Source organism: Theobroma cacao, chromosome 9 (genome assembly GCF_053813885.1).
Source record: "Theobroma cacao isolate CCN51 chromosome 9, ASM5381388v1, whole genome shotgun sequence".
NCBI lineage: Eukaryota > Viridiplantae > Streptophyta > Magnoliopsida > Malvales > Malvaceae > Theobroma > Theobroma cacao.
The window spans coordinates 49175931-49191858 of record NC_142647.1 but is presented as its reverse complement, the minus strand read 5'-3'; the positions used below and the strand labels follow the sequence as shown (position 1 = coordinate 49191858).

The 15928-nt window shown below is 35.0% G+C and overlaps 3 protein-coding genes and 1 long non-coding RNA gene across 8 annotated transcripts; all 4 read right to left on the bottom strand.

The window, feature by feature from the left end:
* Window positions 1-3: 3 nt before the first annotated feature.
* Window positions 4-5194, bottom strand: LOC108663464 (putative peptide/nitrate transporter At3g43790). 2 transcript variants are annotated; one of them, XM_018127631.2, is made up of 17 exons: window positions 4899-5194; window positions 4491-4531; window positions 4263-4323; window positions 4055-4157; window positions 3840-3942; window positions 3638-3691; window positions 3491-3553; window positions 3346-3395; window positions 3184-3259; window positions 2289-2501; window positions 1990-2077; window positions 1524-1609; window positions 1323-1430; window positions 1090-1134; window positions 903-991; window positions 410-453; window positions 4-282 (listed from the first exon to the last, which is right to left on the bottom strand). In XM_018127631.2, the coding sequence occupies exons 1-17, from the start codon at window positions 5044-5046 to the stop codon at window positions 191-193; spliced, it is 1464 nt and encodes a 487-aa protein (XP_017983120.2). In that variant the 5' UTR covers window positions 5047-5194; the 3' UTR covers window positions 4-190. The 2 variants fall into 2 exon arrangements, with proteins under 2 accessions (XP_017983120.2, XP_017983121.2); XM_018127632.2 differs by lacking the exon at window positions 1323-1430.
* An 830-nt stretch (window positions 5195-6024) lies between these two features.
* On the bottom strand, window positions 6025-11209 carry LOC18590859 (putative peptide/nitrate transporter At3g43790). 4 transcript variants are annotated; one of them, XM_088810292.1, is made up of 17 exons: window positions 10878-11209; window positions 10464-10504; window positions 10236-10296; window positions 10028-10130; window positions 9812-9914; window positions 9610-9663; window positions 9463-9525; window positions 9318-9367; window positions 9157-9232; window positions 8241-8453; window positions 7942-8029; window positions 7476-7561; window positions 7274-7381; window positions 7041-7085; window positions 6854-6942; window positions 6361-6404; window positions 6025-6265 (listed from the first exon to the last, which is right to left on the bottom strand). In XM_088810292.1, exons 1-17 carry the CDS (start codon window positions 11023-11025, stop codon window positions 6141-6143), a joined length of 1497 nt encoding a protein of 498 aa, XP_088666418.1. In that variant the 5' UTR covers window positions 11026-11209; the 3' UTR covers window positions 6025-6140. The 4 variants fall into 4 exon arrangements, with proteins under 4 accessions (XP_088666418.1, XP_017983118.2, XP_088666419.1 ...); XM_018127629.2 differs by having other exon boundaries at window positions 6025-6232; window positions 10878-11207; XM_088810293.1 differs by lacking the exon at window positions 7274-7381.
* A 627-nt stretch (window positions 11210-11836) lies between these two features.
* Window positions 11837-14844, bottom strand: LOC18590858 (ABSCISIC ACID-INSENSITIVE 5-like protein 2). Its single transcript, XM_007016640.3, has 4 exons — window positions 14664-14844; window positions 13326-14003; window positions 13158-13229; window positions 11837-12266 (listed from the first exon to the last, which is right to left on the bottom strand). The coding sequence occupies exons 2-4, from the start codon at window positions 13974-13976 to the stop codon at window positions 12189-12191; spliced, it is 801 nt and encodes a 266-aa protein (XP_007016702.3). The 5' UTR covers window positions 13977-14003; window positions 14664-14844; the 3' UTR covers window positions 11837-12188.
* Window positions 12484-13151, bottom strand: LOC148761065 (uncharacterized). The gene is made up of 2 exons (XR_016028605.1): window positions 13014-13151; window positions 12484-12920 (listed from the first exon to the last, which is right to left on the bottom strand). It is a non-coding gene; the product is annotated as an uncharacterized LOC148761065 (long non-coding RNA).
* Window positions 14845-15928: the final 1084 nt, after the last annotated feature.

Genomic DNA, 15928 nt, shown 5'->3' with positions numbered 1-15928 from the left:
GAATTTTGTTATATTTTCAAGATTATCATTTTATTTCACCTTATGAAGAAAGTAAAAGCATGCCTCAGCAGATAAAGAGTACAAATTCTTGTTCTCTCTTATGTCAAATGAAACTTGATAATGTCACTTAAAAGAAAGAAGCTGGGTTCGGTACAAGAATGACACTGGTCATGTTTGTGTGATTAACTTGTTATGAACGGGGTTCAGCAAGAAATGGCTTGAAAGTCAGCATCAATCCAACAACTTGAACCAGGTTTAGCACGAAGAAAACCATTTGATCACCTGTTTTCAAAAACATCAAAGTCTAGTTTACTGTCTGAATTGCTGAGAGATCCCACACTACAGAATCTGAATTTGATATGATCCGAATCTACAAGAATAGAAGAATTCGACTACAAAGGTAACAAACCTGGAAGAAAAGTGGCAACTTGTCGCTTTTGTGCCCAAGAAAAGCTACATATTCGTATAAATGAACATGGGGTAAGAACTTCAACGAGAGAGAGAAGTGATCCTTGTGCAGAATGTGACAGGAAGAGAGAAAAGGTTTGTTATATGAAGAGTGATTGCAAGGGTCACTCCTATCATTTTAACAAGATAGTTTGCTATGATAAGTGGCTCTAATGGCTTCTCCAAAACCTCGAAATTTAAGCATTAAAGTGTGAATTTTTTATCAGCAAATAACAAAGCATTACAGCTTGAGATGTAACAGAAGTACATCTCTGTTTTTCCATCTTCTAAAGCTAGCAGACGCGACGGATATTATGGTTTAAAAGCATTGTTGTAAAATTCAAAGAAGTTAAATGCTTAACAGTGCCGGTTTTGCTACTGAAATAAACTAGGTTGATGCATGCAAGGTCAATTATATGCGGCAACAAGAAGCTGAAACAGTTAGCATTACTTACAGGGCTCCTCCTCCTGCCGGACCGAATGCTTTGAAAACAGACATTGCTGTTATGGAAATGCCATTAGCAGCTCCCCTCTGACTTTGAGGCTGAGATAAGAACAAGTCAAAAAAGGAAAAAAGAAACAGTATTGAAATTCCAGAGAGCGGAATGATAATTGATCTGTAGGCATGAGAGTGATGTGTACCACTGCATTGTTCTGCAATATGAATAATCCAGTAACAAGAGAAACCTACATGATACCGAAGAAATTGCCTCATAAATCAAATGACCTTAACCGAAAAAATAGTTACAATACAGCCTTGAAAGAAGCATGTCAGATTCATTTCACTCGAGTATTTATTGGCTTCGGAAGATGAAGTTCAAGAACCAAAAACTTCTCCATGTATTTGTGCAGATATTCAATTCAAATTCACTTACAGATAGAGCATTCCTTAAAATGGATGCACAGTTTATCACCAAATGAAGAACAACCGCCGAAAGCATAGCTATATAGGGATAACATGACAGCAATGGAATTGATATTGCCTGAAGATAAAGAAACATTGACCTACTATATTAGTGAAAACTGAAAAGAGTTTACAAATATGGTGAATCAGTGATACGGAGCTAAGATTTTACCGCTGAAAGGCGTGTAACCATAAGTGGCCCAAGGATCTTCTCTACTGGTGGGTATAACAAAAGTTGAAACAGTAACAGACCAAATCCTGGGAATGAAATAAGTGAAGTTATTAATGTTTTTCTTAGAGTAACTCCCTTCTATAAACTTAAGATACGGCTGCTGCTATATCTAGTTCACTTGCCACTTTAACCATGGAGTAGCACTTCGCTCCCTAGGATTCTCTGTCATTTAGTCCATTGGGAAAAATGAAAGTCACATGCAGGAAATAGTGACAGGATTTTGTGAAGGCAAAAAGGTAGACATAGAAAAATCATAAAAAAGGGGAATAAAGAACAAATCTCTATACAATGTACAGTATCAAACCAATTGTAAGAATGTTCCCCATTGAAAACTAGAAAAATGCTGAGCCATCAACTTGAAAAATGTTTTCTAGAAAATTATTGCAGGATGGAAGGGTATAGATACCAGAGATAGCAAGAACTTCACCAACATCTTGAGATGAAAAGCTCAATCCTCCATATTTTTTATCGCTAACTGCCCAAAGTGAAAATATCTGCAAAGACATGCGAAGTGTCTTTATTTGAACTATGAACAAGTATAGTATTCAAAGAAAAAAACCATTTATTGACAAGATATCAAGAATATGTGAAGAGCAGTCATGATGAAGTTTATCTAACATGGGAGCCGAAGATTACGAATAATGTTATAGTTTACACTTCTGGTAGATAGGCATAATTCATTATGTTGGAAGGGATATAACTTACTTCAGAGTAAGCCATCTCTTGAAGTGAGAAAACACAGTATACAATGATCGTAGACATTAGTGGCCAATTTTTTAAGAGATTTGGCTTATGAGTCTGTCTCTCTTCAAGTTCTACAATGTTGTTCTTCTGACCAGATTCATTTAAAGAAGGTTCTGACATATCATATGGATCATGTTTTTGATTTCCCTTTCCACCGTGTCTGTGTAACGTCTCCTGCATAAGTATTTGTGTCACCATAAAAGAGAGGGAAATAATCAGTAGAAATGCTGTTAGCAGTAATCTAAAAACAATCCTTTTGTGATAAAACACCTAGATAGAAAGCATATGCCGCAAAAGGAATAAAACTGTCTAGATGCAAAAAGCAATAAATAAATTTGAAAAAATCATTTGGAGGCAAATGCATATGATTTGAGCCAGTAATCAACCACTCAATGAGAAATCAATTGCAGACTAAAAGATAGAAAACCAACTTAATCTTATTGCCAAGTAAAGGAAGCAAGAAGATTTCTCTTTTCCTTTATTTTGTAACAAAGTTCAAAGTATCTGTGGTATGCCATGATGTGGAGAAGTTCGAGCAGAAGCTCTTTGATTCAACTGCATTAACCTTATATTATGAATTTCCAGTATAATATTGTAGCACAGTTTTTAATTATCTCTATCAAGTCTCATCGTTACAAGTTCAATCAATATGTGGATCTAGCCTTACTGAACCTGTTTCTATGATATCAAAATATCCACAGTTCAAAACTACAAAACAATGTCTTAATTGATTAAGTAATGATGAATTTTTATTGCAATTACCATATCCAAAGCCAGAGTAGATAAATAGTGGCTGATACCATTTCTAGGGGATTACAAGAAAAAGAAAAAGATGATAAATAAGTTTGACACTTACAGGAAGCCATCTACAGGCAATAAGAACTCCAATAGAATAAACTGATATTATGAGGCATGGTAAGAAGTAGGGAAATCTGCAATCATATGCATGTCAAATCATCACCACATAAAAGGTAAAGGGGAAAATACGGCAAATTGATACTAATGCAACACAGACTACCTCCCAAAAATGGAGCTCTCAGCAAATATGTTTGGATATTTCTCTGCAGGCTAAGGCCATATAGGAATCAATAGAAATATGGTTAGCAGGCAAGATATATTTCTTAAGTTCCTCCACAAAGAATAGAACAATGGAACATCTCTACCTGTGCAAAGAAACCTCCAATGGCAGGGCCAATAATCAGTCCTATGCCCCATGACGTACTAACCTGAAATGCAAAGTTTAATGCGAATATAGTACTCCAGATGATGCACCAAGAACCCATAATAGACTACTAAATTGTTCATCTTACAACTGAAAGTGCCAAAGCCTGATACTCTTCTCTACACACTTCAGAAGCGTATGCCTGGAAAATACAATGAACAAGGTGGTAAAACTAAAAAGTAGTTAAAAAGTTGAACCATTAGCACTCTTGAATAATGTAATATTTCTGAAATGCTTATATTTTGTAATTGATGTATATGTATCCAAATTTACATACTCAGAGTACATACCCTTGCTGTGCCAATCAGACTATTGAAGCACCCAAGAAGAAATCTCATGGACAGTGCCATCCAGAAGCTTGTGCTAAGGCCAAAGAGAGTGTTGAATACAACCCTGAAACCCAAAACTTGTGGTGATAAAATTAGCAATAGCAACAACTCTTGTCAAATGACTTCATTTTCTTAAATCATATTAAGTTTGAATGGGAGTGAATGAGAATTCTGACACTGAAAATATCCCCATCAAAATTGTAGGTTTACGACCATATTGATCAGCCACCACTCCCCAGAAAAGAGATGTCAAAGCTCTTCCAACCATAAAGGAAGATCCTAGGAGGGACAAAAGATTACTGTAATTTAATACTAGTTCGTTCTGAAGCCTAAATTTAATAGCATACAAAAGCTACTGAACATTAGGGACAGATATTATATTACCAATAAATCCTGCATAAAAACCAATGTCTTCCTCTCTTTTTGCAATATGAAAGTCTCTGATCTGACAAAAAAAGGCATATACAATCATATAAAATGACATTATTGGTCTGCATACTGGAATCATCAATTCTACAAACTAACAGCAAAAACTATTTCCTCAGCCTTCAATAATAATAAGAGGTAATAAGTCCTAATATGTGATAGATTTCTCAGAGGCAGATAACATACCATAAAGTAAACAAAAGGGAATAGTGATGATATTGGCAAAGCTGAAACATGAAAAACGACAATAAGATACGACTGTTAAAACACAATTTAAACTATAAAGAGACAGCAAACTATCAGGAAAAGGAAGACCATGGACATTCCTTTCTACAAACAACATAATTCCATTAAACAGTTGGGTGAAAAGGGTGAATGTAGTCCCTCCAAAGAAGAGTCCAAGATATTAGTATTTCTCCATAAAGCAACCATAAATTGATCAAAACACAGCAAGTAAAAGTATTGGAGAGCTAAAAAGATTTGATTGTTAACATCCAATGGCAACCCAAGAGCAAATATCATTAACTGATGCTAAAAAACTCAAACTTTTTCCTTTTTTTTTATACAGTTTATAGATAGTTATGAAGGACTGACCAGTACAGAGACAGACAATCCAGATAAAAGACAAGTGCTTGTAAGGGACCCCTGTTTGTTCTTGTTTAAGACGATCCATTTTACAACCTGGGCAGTTTTCATAGTACTCCACTTCCCTCTCCAACAAAGAAGTTGTGTTCTCCTCCATTTTCCAGAACAAAGAAAAAGCAAAACTGGTATCTTTTGCTCTCTGCGTCCAATATTTAAACACTTACTCATCACTTTTTGGAACAAAAGTTTCAAGGTGGAGCTACTTTACTCTCTATTTGCTGATATGCGAATCCGGTGGGGAAGAAGACTATATATAATAACAGCTAAGAAAGAATCTTTATATGAAGGCTTTTACAAAAAGGAAAACGTTGCCATAGACGGCATGGTCTTGAAAAAGTAAAAACGAAAGAGGACTCCACTCACAGTCAGGCAATAATAAACTAGAGATTCTTCTTACATCTGGAATTTCTCAATCCCAATGCACGTGTTACAGAAGTTGCACACTAAAATTGTAACAGATTACACGCCATGACTCCAACATGCTACACACTACATGCCATGACTGCAAGATGTTACATGTCATGGCTACAACCTACAAGATATTACACGCCATGGCTGCAACAAGCTTCCATCTTCGACATTATCACCACCAAAGTGGGCAAGAGGGTTTCTATTCTGTAGTTGTTTACATAATGTACGAATCTTGAACTATTTTCACTCATCTCTGTCTTTGAAACTTCTAGTTTCTCAAGCAGTGGCGAGGATGGTTACGTACGATTACACCATTTTGACCCTGGTTACTTCAACATCAAAATTTAATTTGGAGCAGTTCACTTCACTGATATAGCTTGTCCCAACAAGAAAATCGAAAAAGTAGTCTTGGAGTATTTATGGCAAGGAGCTCCCTGTTTGATTTTGTTGAGGGTGATGCGAATACGATAAACTACATTTGGTATTTGACTGCAAAGGGATTAGAAATTTGTAGAAGATCCTACTTGTATGCCTATAACCAGCTTTCTTCTTGTGCTCATTTTATGAAATGTAGCAATTTTGAGCTTTATGAATTTTGTTATATTTTCAAGATTATCATTTTATTTCACCTTATGAAGAAAGTAAAAGCATGCCTCAGCAGATAAAGAGTACAAATTCTTGTTCTCTCTTATGTCAAATGAAGCTTGATAATGTCACCTAAAAGAAAGAAGCTGGGTTCAGTACAAGAATGACACTGGTCATGTTTGTGTGATTCACTTGTTATGAACGGGGTTCAGTAAGAAATGGCTTGAAAGTCAGCATCAATCCAACAACTTGAACCAGGTTTAGCACGAAGAAAACCATTTGATCACCTGTTTTCAAAACATCAAAGTCTAGTTTACTGTCTGCATTGCCAAGAGAGATCTTGTATTAAAGAATCTGAATTTGAGATAATCCGAATCTACAGGAACAGAAGAATTCAACTACAAAGACAACAAACCTGGGAGAAAATTGGTGACTTGTCGCTTTTGTGCCCAAGAAAAACTACATATTCATGGAAATAAACATGGAGTAAGAACTTTAACAAGAGAAAGAGAAGTGATCCTTGTGCAAAATGTGACAGGAAGAGAGAAAAATTTTGTTATATGAAGAGTGGTTGCAAGGGTCACTTGTATCATTTTAACAAGATGGTTTGCTATGACAAGTAGCTCTAATGGCTGCCCTAAACCTCAAAATTTAAGCATTAAAGTTCTAATTTTTATCAGCAAATAACAAAGCAATACAGCTTGAGATGTAAATGAAGTACATCTCTGTTTTTCCATCTTCTAAAGCTAGCAGACGTGACCGATATTATGGTTTAAAAGCATTGTCGTAAAATTCAAAGAAGTTAACTGCTTAACGGTGCCAATTTTGCTGCTGAAATAAACTAGGTTGATGCATGAAAGCTCAATTATATACAGAAACAAGAAGCTGAAACAGTTAGCATTACTTACAGGGCTCCTCCTCCTGCCGGACCGAATGCTTTGAAAACAGACATTGCTGTTATGGAAATGCCATTAGCAGCTCCCCTCTGACTTTGAGGCTGAGAGAAGAACAAGTCAAAGAAGAAAGAAAGAAACAGCATTGAAATTCCAGAGAGAGGAATGATAATTGATCTGTAGGCAGGGGAGTGATGTGTACCACTGCATTGTTCTGCAATATGAATAATCCAGTAACAAGAGAAACCTACATGATACCGAAGAAATTGCCTCATAAATCAAATGACCTTCACCGAAAAAATAGTTACAATACAGCCTTGAAAGAAGCATGTCAGATTCATTTCACTCGAGTATTCATTGGCTTCGGAAGATGAAGTTCAAGAGCCAAAAACTTCTCCATGTATTTGTGCAGATATTCAATTCAAATTCACTTACAGATAGAGTATTCCTTAAAATGGATGCACAGTTTATCACCAAATGTAGAACAACCCCCGAAAGCATAGCTATATAGGGATAACATGACAGCAATGGAATTGATATTGCCTGAAGATAAAGAAACATTGACCTGCTATATTACTGAAAACTGAAAAGAGTTCTACAAATACAGTGAATCAGTGATATGGAGGTAAGAATTTACCGCTGAAAGGCGTGTAACCATAAGTGGCCCAAGGATCTTCTCTACTGGTGGGTATAACAAAAGTTGAAACAGTAAAAGACCAAATCCTGGGAATGAAATAAGTGAAGTTATTAATGTTTTTCTTAGAGTCACTCCCTTCTATAAATTTAAGATACAGCTCGTGCTATTTCTAGTTCACTTGCCACTTTAACCATAAAGTACCGCTTCACTCCCTAGGATTCTCTGTCATTTATTCCATTGGAATAAATGAAAGTCACATGCAGGAAATAGTGACATGATTTTGTGAAGGCGTAAAGGTAGGCATGAAAAAATCACAAAAAAGGGCTATAGAGAACAAATCTCTATACAATGTACAGTATCAAATCAATTGTAAGAATGTTCCCCAATGAAAACTAGAAAAATGCTGAGTCATCAACTTGAAAAATGTTTTCTAGAAAATTATTGCAGGATGGAAGGGTATAGATACCAGAGATAGCAAGAACTTCACCAACTTCTTGAGATGAAAAGCTCAATCCTCCATATTTTTTATCACTAACTGCCCAAAGTGAAAATATCTGCAAAGACATGCTAAGTGTTTTTATTTGAACTATGAACAAGTATAGTATTCAAAGAAAAAAACCATTTATTGACAAGATATCAAGAATATGTGAAGATCAGTCATGCTGAAGTTTATCTAACATGGGAGCTGAAGATTACGAATAATGTTATAGTTTACACTTCTGCTAGATAGGCATAATTCATTATGTTGGAAGGGATATAACTTACTTCAGAGTAAGCCATCTCTTGAAGTGAGAAAACACAGTATACAATGATTGTAGACATTAGTGGCCAATTTTTTAAGAGATTTAGCTTATGAGTCTGTCTCTCTTCAAGTTCTACGATGTTGTTCTTCCAACCAGATTCATTTAAACAAGGTTCTGACATATCATATGGATCATGTTTTTGATTTCCCTTTCCACCATGCCTGTGTAACGTCTCCTGCATAAGTATTTGTGTCACCACAAAAGAGAGGGAAATAACCAATAGAAATGCTCTTAGCAGTAATCTAAAAACAATCCTTTTGTGATAAAACACCCAGTCACCTAGATAAAAAGCACATGCCACAAATGGAATAAAATTGTCTAGATGCAAAATGCAAGAAATAAATTTGAAAGAATCAATCATTATACAGAAATTGGACAAATGCATATGATTTGAGGTAGTAAACAACCATTCAATGAGAAATCAATTGCAGACTGAAAGATAGAAAACCAACTTAATCTTATTGCCAAGTACAGGAAGCAAGAGGATTTCACTTTTCCTTTATTTTATAACAAAATTCAAAGTATCTTTGGTACGCCATGATGTGGAGAAGTTTGAGCAGAAGCTCCTTGATTCAACTGCATAAACCTCATATTAAGAATTTCCAGTATAATATTGTAGCACAGTTTTAAATTATCTCTATCAAGTCTCATTTTTACAAGTTCAATCAATATGTGGATGTAACCTTACTGAACCTGTTTCTGTGATATCCAGATATCCACAGTTCAAAACTACAGAACAATGTCTTAATTGATTAAGCAATGATGAATTTTTATTGCAATTACCATATCCAAAGCCAGGGTAGATAAATAGTGGCTGATACCATTTCTAGGGGATTACAAGAAAAAGAAAAAGATGATTAAATAAGTTTGACACTTACAGGAAGCCATCTACAGGCAATAAGAACTCCAACAGAATAAACTGATATTATCAGGCATGGTAAGAAGTAGGGAAATCTGCAATCATATGTATGTCAAAACATCACCACATGAAAGGTAAAGGGAAAATACAACATATTGATACGAAGGCAACACAGACTACCTCCCAAAAATGGAGCTCTCAGTGAATACATTTGGATATTTCTCTGCAGGCTAAGGCCATACATGAATCAATAGAAATATGGTTAGCAGGCAAGATAAATTTCTTAAGTACCTGTGCAAGGAGTTGAATAATGGAATGTCTCTACCTGTGCAAAGAAACCTCCAATGGCAGGGCCAATAATCAGTCCTATGCCTCGTGACGTACTAACCTGAAATGCAAAGTTTAATGTGAATATAGTACTCCAGATGATGCACCAAGAACCCATAATAGACTACTAAATTGTTCATCTTACAACTGAAAGTGCCAAAGCCCGATACTCTTCTCTACACACTTCAGAAGCGTATGCCTGGAAAATACATCGAAGAAGGTGGTAAAACTAAAAAGTAGTTCAAAAGTTGAACCATTAGCACTCTTGAATAAAGAAATATTTATGAAATGCTTATATTTTGTAACTGATGTATATGTATCCAAATTTGCATACTCAGAGTACACACTCTTATTGTGCCAAGCAGACTATTGAAGCACCCAAGAAGAAATCTCATGGACAGTGCCATCCAGAAGCTCGTGCTAAGGCCAAAAAGAGTATTGAATACAACCCTGAAACCCAAAACTTATGATGATACAATTATCAATAACAACAACCCTTGCCAAATGACTTCATTTTCTTAATCATAATAAGTTTGCAAGGGAATGAAAGAGAAAATTCTGACACTGAAAATATCCCCATCAAAATTATAGGTTTACGACCATATCGATCAGCCACCACTCCCCAGAAAAGAGATGTCAAAGCTCTTCCAACCATAAAGGAAGATCCTAGGAGGGACAAAAGATTACTGTAATTTAATACTAGTTCATTCTGAAGCCTAAATTTAATAGCATACAAAAGCTACTGAACATTAGTGACAGATATTATATTACCAACAAATCCTGCATAAAAACCAATGTCTTCCTCTCTTTTTGCAATGTGAAAGTCTCTGATCTGACAAAAAAAGGCATATACAATCACATAAAATGACATTATAGGTCTGCATACTAGAATCATCAATTCTACAAACTAACAGCAAAAACTATTTCCTCAGCCTTCAATAATAATAAGAGGTAATAAGTCATAATATGTGATAGATTTCTCAGAGGCAGATAACATACCATAAAGTAAACAAAAGGGAATAGTGATGATATTGGCAAAGCTGAAACATGAAAAACGACAATAAGATACAACTGTTAAAACACAATTTAAACTATAAAGAGACAGCAAACTATCAGGAAAAGGAAAACCATGGACATTCCTTTCTACAAACAATATAACTCCATTAAACAGTTGGGTGAAGAGGGTAAATGTAGTCCCTCCAAAGAAGAGTCCAAGATATTAGTATTTCTCCGTAAAGCAACCATAAATTGATCAAAAACACAGGAAGTAAAAGTATTGGAGAGCTAAAAAGATTTGATTATTACCATCCAATGGCAACCCAAGAGCAAATACCATTAACGGATGCTAAAAAACTCAAACTTTTTCTTTTTTTTTTTTTTAAAACAGTTTATAGATAGTTATGATGGACTGACCAGTACAGAGAGAGACAATCCAGATAAAAGACAAGTGCTTGTAAGGGACCCCTGTTTGTTCTTGTTTGAGACGATCCGTCTTACAACCTGGGCAGTTTTCATAGTACTCCACTTCCCTCTCCAACAATGAAGTTGTGCTCTCCTCCATTTTCCAGGCAAAGAAAAAGCGAAACGGGTATCTTTTGCCCTCTGCGTCCAATGCTTAAAAACACTTCCTCATCACTTTTTGGAACAAAACTTTTCAAGGTGGAGCTACTTTACTCTCTATTTACTGATATGGGAATCCAGTGTGAGTAACAAAGCTTGTTCAGAATATCTTACTACTTCAAAACAAGACGTCTTCTACTCATTGACATGATTGGCTTTGTGCTAAACTTGAAGCCTAGTCTAGACCCACATGCAGATGATTGTAGCTCTCGAGTTACGTAACTTGACCAAAGAAGAGAAGTAAAGACAAAAAACAGACGAAAAATGCCGATGTCTAATATTTTGGTGCCTATGTGTTCTGTCGTTTAGAAAAAAGTCATGCAATTTTCTGCTCCAAAACGCATATGATTGACTTGGTGACTTCTGTTCGGACAAAGATTTTTCCCGGGCAATTGGAAGTGAACCCCACACATGACATATGAAGCTTTTTTACTGTGAACACATAAATCCTACCTTTTTATCGCAAGTTCGTGTCTTTCATTTTCGCTTTCAAGATTAGAAAATTGTGTCACGGATCTTAACTGGAGATGGTTAAGTTTATAACTACTAGATATATGCACTACAAGTAGGTAAATTTGTACCCATTGAAGATGTCATTTGTGACAAGTTGTGGCAAGAACCATTAATAATTAAATTCATAGCTTGAAAAGAATATAAATGTGAGGGAGTTTGAGACTGGAAAACCTGCAAAGATTGCATTTCATGCAATAAAGTAACCATGGATAATGATATAGCACAGATTGTTCTAACTGTTTGATAGTAAGTCAAGGACATTCAATATATTTTCACTAGTTAATCACAATCTTCAACTGCACAATGCCAACTCTTTCTACTTTTATAGTTGATCCCCTATTTTCTTTTTCACATGAAAGGGAGAAATTAAGCTAATCAGCACAAATTCAGTTTGTCTTTCAGTAAAATAAAGAGAGCCTAACTTATAAACATGGCAGTTTCTGGAAGCAGTTGAATACCGAAATACTATAACTTATAAATGTACAAAACACCAAACTCTTGGATGAATTCCCAAAGCAGCTCCATCAACAAACCAAGAGGATAGGCCTAACATTTACCACAACTACAAAACTCTCAACGCTGGAAGACACGTCAGAAAGAGGCTGAGCTCGTTCTTCTAAGCTGATACTTAGGATCAGGTGTTTCACAATGAAAAATTTTCTCAAATTTCTGCAATAAGTGTTCAAAAGAATACATAGTCAGATAGAACAAGCTCTGAGAAGTAAAACCATTGAATGTATAGCTTCAGTTCTGGCACTTCTTTTGCAATCAATGGAATGCAACAAACTTGTAGAAATCAAACCTAGTAAGAAAATAGCATCACCAGGATGAACATTCAGTTCTTCGAAATTTTTATCCATCAACCTTTCGTATGTGATGATATGTATTTTTGTTCATCCATATGTTATTCTAATAGTCTTGAATTCTTGATCCAAATTAAAGACTCAACATAATGGGCCAGGATAAGACCACATATTGATTAGGGTACACAGCCACAACTGGCACAATTGCAAGCTTCCTATCAGCAAATATCAAACAGAACAAAAAATGGATTAAATTTTATGTATAACAACTGCCAAAATCAGTAGATGGCTGCATCTCAGAATGTATCTTAAATAATTCTAAAGGACAAGCTGCTTGTATTCTATTTATCACCCTGAATTTGTTACAACTTACTCTAATCTTCTTATGAGTAGCAATCCTATCAAGGTTGATTGGACTAAACTCAAAACCAAGTAACTTTGACAGTTTTCTGTTATCAGATCTCATTATTTATGATGGATCATCATTCTGATCTCCTTTTGGCAGTCTCATCCAAGTCCCCTAGTTATGTCAAAGGCCAGTATTTCAAATCTTCTGATATGGTAAGAATGATGAATAATAGCACATCTTTAGAAATTTTCTAGAAAGTCAAACCTCACTCCAGTCTCCACTTGCTATGAGTAGATGGTTTTGTATGGTTATCTATTTAAACAAGATTAAATGCACATATTAAAATCTTTGAGACACGTTTCCGGTGCTGATGTCAAGCCACATAGCAATGTGGATCAAAGATTCTACCTTCTCTTTCTTAAGCTTTATATTTTCCTCTTCCAATCGTGAAACCTTGCTCACCAGCTCATTATGGTAAGCCTGCACAAAACCACAAGACCAGGGGAAAGCATAAAATGAAAAGGAAAAAAATGGTTTAGGGATAGTAAATTAACCAAAAACATGTTAAAGGCTTGCCTGCTTTCTGGCTCGTGAACGTGCAGCAGATTCCCTATTCTTGATCTTTCTCCTCAACCTCCTCTCAATGGTCTTCTCAAATGCATCTTGGCTATCCCTTTTCCGCCCTTTCATACTTGTGTCTGATAATGTGCCAAGTAACGGGGTAGGTGACAATCTAATTTGCGGCAGAAAACTTTGTGGGGTGCTATCCAATTCCATTGTAGGACCTAAAGATGTGTCAGCAACAAAAAGCCCTGCTTGTACCAAAAAATCCTCCAATGTCATTTCACCAAGTGTTGGTTCTCTTTCCTGACCCTTCATCTCCTCACCGAACCTCTTCTTCTGGCCTTGTTGTATCTCCTTCCACACTTGATCAACTGTCTTCCCACTAAAAGCTCTAGCCAAGGTTAGGCTAGCCTGACGTTGTAGAGAAGATGATGGTGAGGTACTCTCAGTATCTATTCCCAAGGACTGATTTGATTCGGTAGTCCATACATTATCAAGAAGCTCATCAAGGTTCATGCTACCCAGGGGCTTTCCCAACATCCCTAGTTGGTTTTCAACTTCATTTAGAGTGAGACTATACCATGAATTCTGTCTCACCAATGGAGACGGCTGTAAATGAGACTGCTGGCCATTGCTTTGGGATCCCATTGTTTGAATCCCCATTCAAAACAATTCTCACCCCTCAAAACCCTATCAATACATATTGCAAACCCAAAATCACCAAAAAGAAAAAAAAAATTACTATAAACCATACTATACAATTCCACTAACTAACAAAAGTAATTCTCTTTTTTTTTCTTCCCTTTCAGCAGCAAAATTCAAAGTAATTTGTGATCTCCTAATCTAAACCAAAAACAAAGAGAGATAGAGAAAAACCATAAACTTTTCTAAACTAATGTGAAAATTCAACACTACCCAAAACTTGCCTACAATCAAATCCCTAAAAACTCTAAAAAAAAATAGATTAATTCCCAACATAAAAAAAAGTAAAAAAAAAAAAATGAAACAAGCCAATATAATCAAGTTTGCCCCCCCTTTTTTTCCATTTTCCCATCATTTACCCAATAAAAAAATAGCCATCTTTCTTATTAAAATTTTCTCTCTTTTTTTACCTGTTTAACCCTTGTTTCCTCTCAGAGCTTAAACCTGAGAGAGAGCAACAAAATTCCCAGCAAAAAATAAATCGTGCTTACCAAAACCATTTTACAGCCTTTTTAATTAACAAAGAACAAAATTTTAAATTGATAAAATTAAAAAAAAAAAATTATAGCAGCCAAATTAACTATTAATTTAAAATTTTTACTAATTATAAATCAAAAAAACAAATACAAGCGAAATTTTATGTATTACCTGGAAATTCTGATCTTGGATCGAGACTTAACGGATTTTTTTTTTTTTTTTTTTTTGCTAAGCTGTTGTTACGTCAAAACTCCACGTATTACGTTGAATTTAAGTGCGATTGTGCAGGGCACGAGCGGGTTTTTAATCGGAGCCCCGAATGATGTCGGTTGTCTGGGGAATCGACCCTCAAGGCTTTGGCATCATCGGATTTTCTCGGGCCTTTTTTTTGCTGATTTGTAATGTGTGGGCCCAGTAAAAGACCCGAGTCCGATGCGTCTTTACCATGGTTGGCCAATAAGAAAGTGCCATGTGGTCGGATGACGCGTTAACTTTTTTGGGCTTCGCCAATCACGTCGTCGACCTCTTCACGGTTGGATTGGTGGGTCCTTTCTCTGCGACGTCGTTTTAGAATTGAATAAATGTTCATTATAAGGGGTCAATTTAGTTGAGTTAATACTCATTACAATTTTGATTATTGAAACTTAAAAAATTCATCGATTTTGAATTTTTAAATTTAATTAGTTACTTTAAATCTGCCTTATTTAATTTAATATCATCGAGACGATGAAGTTCAAGTTCGAGTTTTAATTATAAAATTACGTATTATATATAGTACCTATCCAAATTCAATTTATTTAGTTTTTCATAATTCAATTTTATCTTATTGATAAATAAATTGATTTTGAATATATTCTCAAATCCGAACTCGATTTACTTGTAGGTATAATTCATTTATACCTCATTGAATTATGGTTTTATCAAAATCTTAATACGAACATTCCTCCTTCAATCCAATATCTATATTATTTTCTTTTAATTTATTCATTATAATTAAACACATGGATTCGAAACTTTCTCACATGAATCAAATTTCTAGACTCATCTCTTCAACTTCGCATATATTAAATTCCAAAATTAACACTTTTGCTGCATCCATTTATGATTTATTTATCTAACATATACATATAAAAATATTTTCTAAGTACATATGAAGAAATCTGATAAAAGAGATTGAAGAAGGAATTTAAATCTTGGATCTTATTCCTTTAAATAATGGAAAACAATGATTAGATTAAATCATAATGTTTACATGCCAATATTCAAAATATTTAAAATTAAATGATTCGATTTTTAGGGAAAAGGAAAAGAAAATTAGATCATTTATTTGAAAATTAATAAGTATTGATGGCTTGATATACCTTTTTATGGATGTGAAATGCGAATCGATTACGATATTAAATAAAAAAAATTTATAATTAAAATTATTATAAATA

What these genes read in the sequence shown, in the direction of transcription:
- LOC18590859 (XM_088810292.1), bottom strand. Translation starts at nt 11,025, where the DNA reads ATGGAGGAGAGCACAACTTCATTGTTGGAGAGGGAAGTGGAGTACTAT. An exon ending in GTCTGCTTGGCACAATAAGA is followed by an intron (nt 9,664 to 9,811) that starts GTGTGTACTCTG and finishes TGTATTTTCCAG; the next exon opens with GCATACGCTTCTGAAGTGTG. An exon ending in TGGTTACACGCCTTTCAGCG is followed by an intron (nt 7,382 to 7,475) that starts GTAAATTCTTAC and finishes CTTTATCTTCAG; the next exon opens with GCAATATCAATTCCATTGCT.
- LOC18590858 (XM_007016640.3), bottom strand. Translation starts at nt 13,976, where the DNA reads ATGGGGATTCAAACAATGGGATCCCAAAGCAATGGCCAGCAGTCTCAT. An exon ending in GTTCACGAGCCAGAAAGCAG is followed by an intron (nt 13,230 to 13,325) that starts GCAAGCCTTTAA and finishes GGTTTTGTGCAG; the next exon opens with GCTTACCATAATGAGCTGGT. An exon ending in TAAAGCTTAAGAAAGAGAAG is followed by an intron (nt 12,267 to 13,157) that starts GTAGAATCTTTG and finishes CACTTATTGCAG; the next exon opens with AAATTTGAGAAAATTTTTCA.
- LOC108663464 (XM_018127631.2), bottom strand. Translation starts at nt 5,046, where the DNA reads ATGGAGGAGAACACAACTTCTTTGTTGGAGAGGGAAGTGGAGTACTAT. An exon ending in GATTGTCTGTCTCTGTACTG is followed by an intron (nt 4,532 to 4,898) that starts GTCAGTCCTTCA and finishes TTCATGTTTCAG; the next exon opens with CTTTGCCAATATCATCACTA. An exon ending in TTGATGGGGATATTTTCAGT is followed by an intron (nt 3,943 to 4,054) that starts GTCAGAATTCTC and finishes TTTGGGTTTCAG; the next exon opens with GGTTGTATTCAACACTCTCT.